Source organism: Pelobates fuscus, chromosome 2 (assembly GCF_036172605.1).
Source record: "Pelobates fuscus isolate aPelFus1 chromosome 2, aPelFus1.pri, whole genome shotgun sequence".
Lineage (NCBI taxonomy): Eukaryota > Metazoa > Chordata > Amphibia > Anura > Pelobatidae > Pelobates > Pelobates fuscus.
This window is the reverse complement of record NC_086318.1, coordinates 316,373,849-316,384,437: the sequence shown is the minus strand read 5'-3', so window position 1 is coordinate 316,384,437 and position 10,589 is coordinate 316,373,849. Positions and strand designations below refer to the sequence as shown.

At 45.2% G+C, this 10,589-nt stretch overlaps 1 protein-coding gene across 2 annotated transcripts in view; it reads right to left on the bottom strand.

The window, feature by feature from the left end:
* PPIL6 (peptidylprolyl isomerase like 6) overlaps positions 1-10,589 on the bottom strand; it is a 37,799-nt gene continuing 27,210 nt past the window's right edge. The window contains exons 7-8 of one of the 2 annotated variants that reach the window (XM_063441295.1): positions 5,803-5,938; positions 1-560 (exon numbers count right to left, since the gene is read on the bottom strand). In XM_063441295.1, the coding sequence (XP_063297365.1) occupies positions 449-560; positions 5,803-5,938 (248 nt within the window). In that variant the 3' untranslated portion in view covers positions 1-448. Of the gene's footprint in view, positions 569-5,802; positions 5,939-10,589 lie in introns of both variants that reach the window. The other variant, XM_063441296.1, reaches the window with a different exon arrangement.

The following is a 10,589-nucleotide window of genomic DNA, read 5'->3' as shown; positions in this document are numbered from 1 at the left end:
TTTAATGGCATTTTTTTGTTAAACAGTTCAAAACTAGATTCATTGGTTAGATGGAATCCACCCTCACATTCATAGCACAAAATTATTCCCCCTTACTTAAATAAGTACCAAAAAGCAGCCTGGGGTTGATGTTGCTCCTTTAGTTTACAAGTCAATGAAGGAAGATGGATGGCAATGAATAGCACTAACTCATGAAAAGGGATTGCAACTAGAAGGGAATTCATAAAAAATTAAATCTAAATTAAAAAAATGATATCTTAGGCCATAGTTTCCCTTTACATCCTTTGAAATTTTACCCTGTGAGTCTTTCTTTGAAAGGCCAATCAAAATATGTGATTTATAAGAAAAAATATAAAGATATGAAATATATAAAATGTGATAATGCTAAAGATGACATAATATAGATAAAGGTGGCCCAATGTATATATACTTTATAAAACCATGATGTTCAAGGGGTAAAGATGCCACAATCTGTAACTCTGCAATCGAGTGTTGGTCGCTCATTGTATGTTGGGATGTCTTCAAGTTTCTGCAGAACATCACTGCCTTCAATCAGTTGTCTAAAAGTGTGAATGAGAATAAAATATAAAATTATATTTCAAAATCTTATTTGCAAATTAAGTTTCAATCAATTCAACTTCTTTGAAAATGTAAAACTTTGTATAAAAAATATCTGATTTTATTTTGGCAGCAGTTCCTTATCTTTCATGCAAAGAATATTGGACACCATTAAAGATTTGGTATTTTTTGTTGACTTATAGATTGTAAATATGTCCACTGTGTTTCTGGTCTTTTACCTATTTTGAGGGAAAATAGCTAAATGTTCGTCTGTATTGTCGTGAATTTATTGCTATGTTATTTTAAATTATTTAACCACAATACTATTGTATGGTGTCATTAATATCCAGATTTCAAAGACCTTAGAGCTGCCAGACCAGAATTTGTAAATGGATAGTAAAGGCTCCTGCCTACCTGTATATATATGATAAAGGCTCAGTAGATGCCTTTTCTGTGTACTTCCCAGAGTAAACCTGGCATGGCAGGACAGAACCTCAAATTCAGATCTATCCCTATGGACCTGGATCAATTCTAAACAACTTCTAATCTCATGTTCCACCTAATTCTAATCTAACCTAAGCCATGTACTGACCATACATCCACCTCAATGCTGTCTGCAGAGGGATTCTGTAAGGTGATAGGTGATTAATTTTGTTGATTACTTTTTTGTAACAGGAATGCTCATACTACAGTGCAGTATAAGTAAAAAATATTTGTGTCCTGGATCTTATCCCCCACTGTGTATGTATGCACATGTAAGGATGTAACTTTTCCCACATACATCATCCCTCCTCAGTCCCCATGATCTCACTGGTGATGCTAGTCCTCTAGATTGTAAGTTCTTTTGAGCAGGGTGTGGCGGACCGCCTGGCACCCTGAATGGGTGCTTCCGCCTATCGCTGCTTCCTAGTGCTTACCGAGTACCACAAGCACTGCACCAAACACCATCAGCACTGTAGTCCCCACTTCCAGCATTAGAGCTTGGTTGGGGTCTCGCTGTCCTCCACCCACCCTGGACCCAAGACCAGGATCCAGCTTCCAGTGGGTAGACCTTTCCTCCAAGAGAGTGTAGCAATATGCTCTTAAAAGAGCAAGTGGGGGGGTGGGGCCTGACCGCCAAGCGATGCAGACACGGGCGACATGAGCTCTGGCATGACGGGCAAGAAACAAAGATTTAGCAGCAACTATGAAGCCATGAGGCACACCGGAGTGCGCTACTCATACAGGGGAAGCACTCCTGAAGCAGCAGACGCAACCTCGAAGCCCGTCGTGAACGGGGGGCGCTGGAATCCATATGCGGCCTACTGGAGTTGGAGCTGGGGTGAGACGGCTGCTCTCCTCGGCCCAGGAGCTCCTGAGCGACTACACCAGCACCCTACTCCCCACTCATTTGGACCGGTGGGGGTCATCCCACACTCCACAGGAAAAGCAGACTGCAGCAGTTGGCAGACTTACCAGCATCGCCGCCGGCGGGTAAGCCGCACCGCCGAGGCCCAGCCAAGATAGCGATTCAGCAGCAACCCGACTCAAAAGTCGCACACACCAAGCTAGTGACAGGGCCCCTGGAGGCTCTTGATCAGCTCTGTGTGAGATTTTGGACACTACTTTGTCACCAGGGGCTGATCCACGGTCAAGCGGTGAGAGCAGTGGCCCCCTGGATCCGCCCTGCCCGACGCTGCCATTATAGGCCCCTGCCACGTGTCCCCAAAGCTGCCACCCGGCAGGGCAAAGCAGCTAAGAGGCAACCCTACACGTGTCCTTGGACTGGAGTGCTGCGTCAATCAGAGGTACAGTGCAGCACCCCAAGCTTAGCGAGAACTACCACCCACCTGCGCCTCGGTACCGCGGCTTGCGGTACACCTCCTTACGCAGACTGCCCACGGCCGACAGGCCCACCTCACCGGAATGGAGCTCCGACCCCGCTGCCATAATGACATCCTGCCTCTTACGAAACGGCTGGATACAAAGTATTGCCGAACAGATCCTTGCAGCCAAGCGACAGGCCTCGAGATCTGGCATGGGATGAGAGCCTAGAGTGGACTTGCTACATGTGTCCCACACCAGCTTCTCACTTCACGGGGACACCTGTTGCCTCTACCCACACAGCTGACATGCCTAATCCTGGACTGCCGAGGACTCTTTTTTTCCTGCAGATAAGCAAAGTTATTAATGATTTCCTTTAGTACCTTACAGACTCCAATGCCCAGTAGCCTACCAGCCACGAGAGTATACTGCTTTTGCCCTACCACTGGGTTTGGCAACTCAGATCTGCTAGAAATGATCACCCGCATGACCTGCATTAGATAAGCCTGATCTAAAATAGATACAAGCATTGCATGTTAGGCCTTACTTATGGTATTCATAGCATTTATGTTATCAGTTTAAGCTATAATACTTGTTAATAGGTCTAAGCCCTGGTTAGCTTATCATAACATGTCCTATCAAGCGTTAACTCTAAGGCACATATAGTATGCTCCAGCATAATCGAAGCCATTACTTTAGTCTAACCTTGTCTGGACCACCCTTTATTATTAAAAATGTGCCAATAAGCTACGGTCCTACCACATTAATATACAATGTGCACTGTCCCACATGACATATACTTGTTATAATCTATATCTTAAAAATGTAAATGTGCTGTTTACTCTGCCACGACATTGTATGACATTGAATAGCCTGTACACGCGGTCGTGGCACTGCAGGCATGTTGTAATTTTATGCACAAGAAAAATAAAGAATAGAAATAAAAAAAAAAGAGCAAGTGATTATAATCCCAGGGATGTATAGTGATATAGCAATCCCCAGAGTGAATATAGCTGTCCCCTCCACACATGAGACGAGGCTCTATGTTGAAGGCGAAGAGGAACTGGTTTATTGGTAGCCACGACTGGCCTTTTATGCAAGTCCCCATGCAAGGGGCACTCCCCCCTGGACTTGAGATATTAGACTACAGTAAAAACATACATGCGATTACATTGGCTCTCAGGTCCAGGACACTCCCATACAAAATGAGGCAATCCCTCCCCTGTGCCAGGGAGATAATTGGATCAGGAACTTTACTAACTTAATTATCTCCCAGCACAAAAACACACATTTCAGCAGTACCCCGAAAGTACCCTTAAAACCCATGGAAACCCCACAAAAGTTACATCTCCTGATAGCCCCGATCTGGATGACCAACATATCCAAAAATCACCCAGATCGGTTCAGGGGTTCAGGATTTCCATAACCTGTCATATTTTGACCGACCGCACATGGGGCTCCTGCCCAAAAGAGCTCCATGAATTCAGGCTGTGCGGTCAGTCTCTTTCCGGAATACTTAATACAGTCAAAATACCGAACGTAGCGGTTCATGGGTAGGCTCAGTCTATGTCCCTCGTTCGGGAGCTTGCTCTCACCAAACGCCGCTCTTCTCATACAAATCCAGCTGAACATATGTAGAGATGGAAGTCACAGCGGTGTGCACGCCGTTGAGTGTCCGATTATAGTTCCATGCACTCAAAGACCAAACACCGCTGTATGTGTTTGCGGCTAAAGATGGCCAGCGCCATGTGTTCGCATGCCGAAAAACGACCACCCAGCCGAGCACCAATTAATTTGCAGTTAAACATAAGTCAGGGAAGTTAATGGGCTGCAGAATATCTACAGAATACAGAATATCTACAATCACAAATAACAGAATATCTACAATCCGTTCGGTAACATGGAAACATAGCATGTGACGGCAGATAAGAACCATTCGGCCCATCTAGTCTGCAGAATAGTAAGCTCCATATACCGAACCATATAAGGGAAAAGGCATGAACAAAGCCTTTCCATAGTCCTGAACCAAGGTCTAATACATGGGCCATTGTCATGGGGCAAGAGGCTGGCAAGCAGGCCCCTCCAAGAACCAGTGGCGAGGTTACTATCTCCCCCCCCTCCCCTCTCCCGCAAGGTAAGACTAACTAGATATCTGACCTCCTGTCGGTTGAGTAGCCCACCCATAAACAAGTACTGGACCTGATGACTTCTGTGGCCTGGCTCTGTCCCATATGTCACCAGTTGTTAAGTGGGCATCTAGTACTCTTGGCCTCTCTATTGCTCTCCGGCCTGGAGTTGGGGTTACCCGGTGGGCAGAGGCCAGCGGTGCTCTGCCCCGTAACCAGCGGCGCTCTGCCCTGTAACCAGCTTTAAAGCTGGGTAGATCAAAGGGTCATCAGGTCCTGGACTAAGGACAAGGGTGGGGCAGAGGCCAACTGTGCTCTGCCCTGGTGCCAGCGCTTCTGCTGGGGTGGAGTCAGTGGGTATTGCCGTCTCATCCACTAACCCCAGGACCTGGTTGGGAATCTGCACTAGAGAAGAGGGATCGCCTACCTCCTCCTCCTTTTATTCTGGCTGGGTTGGTTGGGGATCTGGACCAGCCGTCCAGCATCCCTATAGGTCTGGTGCACCATTAGGTCCCATCTGCACTATTAAGGCACGGTTCCCCTGTAGTTGGGGAGAGGGACCAGTTGTCTCCTCTCCCAGTATCTCTGGCTGCCGCTGGGGACAGAGACCAGTTGTCTCCTTTCCTTGCATGGTACACTGCCACTGGGGAGTAGGACCGACTGTCCCGGTAACTCTGACTAGTTGGGGATCTGCGCCACCTGCCCAGCATCCCTGTAGGACTGGTGGAGCGACCTTCCCACTTGCGGGTGATCCAACTGTTCAGTATCCGAACAGAATATCTACAATCCGTTCAGTAAGCCCCATATACTGAACCATAAAAGGGAAAAGGCACAAACAAAGCTTTTCTATAGTCCTGAACCAAGGTATAATACATAGTCCTGGGGCAAGAGGCTGGTAAGTAGGCCACTCCAAGAACCAGTGGTAAGGTTACTTTTGCCACACAAGGTCCTCATAAACCTACTGTTCCTGTAACATTTTGTAATTGTCGCATTTATTGTAAAATGTCCCCCTTTATAATATTTAAAGTGCTGCGGAATAAGTTGACGCTATATAAATGCCAATAATAGACTAACATAAACAATACAAACCTATAGAAAGCAACTTCCCCTATACTTTTCCATATAAAGCAACATCCCCTATACTTTCAATACAAAGATAAGTAGTCCACTTCTTATGATAGTTGAATCTGGTTGCGTAAAGTAGAAAAACATTATACAGAAATAGCATGTATGATCTCCTATATTTCACACTACAATAGCACCCATTCAGCATAACATTAATGTAAACATTTTTTACTGTATGATATCTACTCACCCAAAAGCCACAGATTTTCTGTCCAAGTATGGAGTGGCCTGTAGGGTGATGTAGAACTGGGATCCATTTGTATGGCGCCCCTTATTGGCCATTCCAAGAATACCACGTTTATTGTGAGGAATTGCATAATTTTCGTCTTCAAAACAAAAGAAAAAACGATATCCGGTTATTTTTAATACAGTGTGAATCAAAGTGTGTAGTAAAAACTTGAATTTTGTCAGAAACGGTATGCCTAAAGTAATTAAGGCATGTAGGATATAGATTTTGCTACTGTTTAAGAATATCGCACAGACGTTGTTTAGGGTGAGGTTCTTGTATATTAAGCATCTGCAGCTGTGTTCAGTTCTGTAAAACAGAACCACTTACCAATGTGTTCAGAATAGAATGGAACAGCACTGTCACTTGTGGGGATTTGGCAATCCCCACCACCATTACCACCCCCACCCTCCCCCCCCAGCCATGTTGATATGTTCTTTTTCACTGTGCTGCCTAGTAAGACAGTAAAGGTAGATGTAATTACCTTAATGTGTCTCTCTTTGGCATGTGCCTCTATACCTCTACATTTAGCACCTGACAGTTTTACCTGTCAGTAGCCTGCTTCCTGTGCACAAGACTTTAAAACAGAATCTACAGAAGATCATGCGGGACTAGCGCATTCTGCCATTGTCCACAATGAGATACCATAGGCATCTCTTGTTCACTGAGCGAGAAGTTGCCTGTTCACCTTAGCCGTTGCATAGGAAATGGCAAGATGTAGCGTCAAAATCTCCTTGGTATACACACTACCTGACTGGCTGAGCCTTGAAGTTCACAACTGGAACTTTTTCTTTAGTGGCTTTTCTTTGTCTCTACCTGGCAATCCTGCAGTCATTTAATATGTAGCATTTTGCCATATTTCTACACTCCTTATGCTACAGGTCTTTCTCCACATGCCATGATCCACACACATTTTCTACAAGAAATTTTACATACTAGAGGAATTGTACCAATATCCCCAAGTCACCCTAACCCTAAATCACCCTAACTTTCCCTTTTTACTTTTTTTTTAAATTTTTTTAATTACATTCTTTATTTTTCTGTGCATGGATAAACAAATCAGGCTCGCAGAGCCACAATAGCAAAGATAAGCCTCAACAATCATGAGAAACATTTCTTATGGTATAGAGTAGTTCTACATATTTTTTTTTTTTTATACAAGCAAAGAAAACAAGGATAGTAGGTTTGTCAGTGGAGAGAAATCAAGTGTTGTTAACATATGGCAGACCGACTGACTGCATAAGAGGTCATAATAAAAGATCACAGGCTTATGAGACAGGAGACATGCTTTGTTAGCTTTGGTGAAGGTATTACATAACATAGCAGTGAAACTCTTGCACTACAGTTCTGCTGAGTATCGGAAGTATAAGTCAGCCTACCCCCTGCACATACAGGTTATTGCCCTGGGATCCAGAGTACCCCATGTCTGCACCCCTTCTGCCATAGGCCTCAACACAGCCCAGTTTAACAAGCTCATGAGCAGGGCTTTGTCTCGAGGTCCTTCACTTGGATGCTTGTGCACCTGAGTAGAAGTAGCCCTCCGAGGGTGTAGGTGATAAGTAGGGGATTGTCCCTGCCCAGGCTGCGACCTAGGAGGATGGTGTACTCCGGCAGCACCGAGCTTTCTGCACAATGGCACTCTCTGACCCTCTCCTCTTCTTTTTACCCTCAGTGCTGTGTCCAGGCATCGCCCAGGTGGCGTGTAGTGCTGGGTGGTCTGCCGTATGGGTGGTACTGTGTGAGGAGTACTTAGATGTGGGGTATGTGAATCCCAGTTGGCAAGTAGCTCATCCAGTTTGGTCATGAAAGTGAGTTGCAGTGGCCGAGCCTCTGATGTACACGTGGCGTCCGCCATCTTGTCCACTGGGAGCTGAGCATTCTGTATGGTAAGTTGTGCAGGCATTGCTGGAGTAGCACAGGCAAGAGGCGCTGGAATATCCCTCACTGGTGGGTGGGGGTGATAGTGGGGGCAAGTCCTCTGGTTTAACCCCTTAAGGACACATGACGGATATATTCCTTCATGATTCCCTTTTATTTCAGAAGTTGTGTCCTTAAGGGGTTAAAGTAGAGCAGCGAACAGAGGGATCGGCCGCCTCCCCTATGTCCGCCGTGAGTAGGCCTTCTCTTAGGCCTCGGGTTTGCCACTTGTGGGAGCAGCCGATCTCAGCCGGAAACTCTATAAAGTCAGCAGTATAGGATACCTCCCGTCTCTGGGGTAAGTCCCCTGATTGTATTCCGTGCTGAAATATAGCTATTTAGAGGCTTTGTAGCACGGAGCTCACAAGATGAGTGAGCAGTCAGCCTGAGCTGCATATTTTCATTATACCGGGAACCCATCTGGTTCTTGTGGTTTCTATTTTTTTTTTTTTTTTTTTTTGTAAATCTGTTTTTATTAACGAATTTGCATAGTTATACAGGTCTTGTACATTGTGCCAATATTGCCGTATAATAACACAGATCGTGAAATACATTTTACCAGAGACAAACATTACGGTGTTATGTTTTCCTGTAGTTTCTTATTTCTTATCTCACCCTTAGGTGTGTCGAGCTCTGTGTCATGTGATAGCAGGTTTATGGATGGATAGGTGGGGAAGGGCAAGGGTGGGTTAGCTTATCGTCCGACACGCTCAGGTACCCCTCCCTGACCCCTCGAACCCCCCCTCCTTCGCATTTAATCGTTGGTTGCGAACTGTGAGATATATACGTACCATGGTCTCCATTGTTCTGTGTGTTTGTCTCTCCTTCCCAGAAAATCTGCTATTTTGGCTTTGGCTTTTTGTATTTCTTCCACCCTTTGTCTCCACTGCCTGACTGTTGGTGGGTTCGTCTTTTTCCAAAATAGTGTGTAGCAGAACCCCTTTTTGGCTGTCCCATCTATCGTTTTATTTGTTGGCCCTGCTGAAGTTTTTCATGCCTGGATTATACAGATTGACATTGCACCAGCTATGGACATACTTTGTTCAGTATACAAACAAAGTACCTTTACAAACGGACCACCCTGATGTACATTAATCATGCAATTTACCTCCCTGATCGTTTCTCTCATTCCCTTGGTTTATACGAACTCACTGCTGTATCCCCTGGGTGGCCACCATTTTGGCAGCCGAACACGTGGCGGAGGCCATCTTAACCCCACGAACAGCGGTGTTTGGTCGTCGAGTGTCTGGAACTCAAAACGGACACTCGACTAGCCGAACACCGCTAAGACCTCCAGGATGGCAGAAATACCAAAAGTAACTCACGAACGGCCCGGCATTCGGTAGGATGAATCCCACGAACTAGGGGATTCATCCGGTTACCGACTCAATTATGTGTGGCATAGCCTTTCGGGAGTTTTGGGGCACGAATAGAGACCGACTGCAGGGCCAGATTTCATGGAACTAATTTCAGCATCTTTACCCATGCGGTCGGTCGGTCAAAACTTTACCTTCCTATAACTCCCGAACCCCTGGTCTGATCTGGGTGATTTTTTGATATGTTGCTCACCCAGATCAGGGCTACCAGGAGATGTAACTTTTGTGGGGTTTCCATGGGTTTTAAGGGTACTTTCGGGGTACTGCTGAAATGTGTGGGTACCATAAGGTATTTCACACATATTTGGGGTACATCTGGAAAGTGGGGAAAAGTATGTACAGTATAATCGTATTAGCTGTTAAGCTAAGGGGAGGAGATGTTTGGGAGGTAACGTCTGTATGATTGGTGCAATGTGTAATTAATGTGAATCCCTCCATTGCATGGGAGAATTTCATAAAAGCAGGAATGTTGCCATTAAACATTAGTTCTACTCCTCATACTGTGTGTTGTCCAGTGATTGGGAAAGGTGATGGGATATTATTGGATTTGATTGCTGACTGTGCTGTATATTCTCTGGGATTTACTACTTGTTCCTGCATCTTCTGGATATGTTGGTGGAGTTAAGCTGTGGGAAATCAGCTCTCCGCTACATAGCGGTATTAGTGATTTTGCTGCGTTGAGTAGATGTCTTAAGATTGATCTTTTGTATCTTGAGAGTGGTACATCCATATGGTGTATTAGGGCTGTTTCTATGGTCAAGGGTGAGGGGTCTCCCAGTATGTTCTGTATTTCTTGCTCCATTTCTCCCCAGTTCGGTTTGATTTTTCTGCAGTCCCACCAGATGTGTCGGAGAGTTCCGTTCTCTTCGCCACATCTCCAACAAGTACCTGGAATTGCTGGGTTGATCCTGTGTGTAGAAGTTTATAGTTTACCTCCTGGAAGTGGGAGCTGGTTGAGCTTTTGTGCTGTAGCAGAAGTGTTTTTTCCCATTGGTTGTCTGTGTAGGTTCTGGCCGTTAGTTCTTCCCATCGTCTTTTGAACATATCTTTCTTCTCCCATTCTAGTGTAATTAGGCATTCGTATATGGTGGAGACTGTGCCTTCAGCATCCGGTGTGTGGGAGCAGTGTGTTTTGTACCAGGTTAGGTCTCTGTGTATTCTGTGTCTGTGTGGTAGAAATATTTCAGTTGGGCATAGTGGAATTGGTGCATTGTCGTTGGTGCTCTTCCTTCGGTAATGTCCTGTAGCGTCTTCATTCCTGTGTTGTTCAGTACTGCTTGCAGAGGGATATATCTTTCTTGGTTGGCTAGTGGCCATGCGGACGGTGGTTTCTATTTAGTTAATAGAGAATACAATGAACCTACTAATAGATGAACTGCACTGAATGAAATTGGCTGAATATATTAAAATCCATTCAACACTCCGGGAAGAGACCACCAAGACTATCTCTCAGTGTTC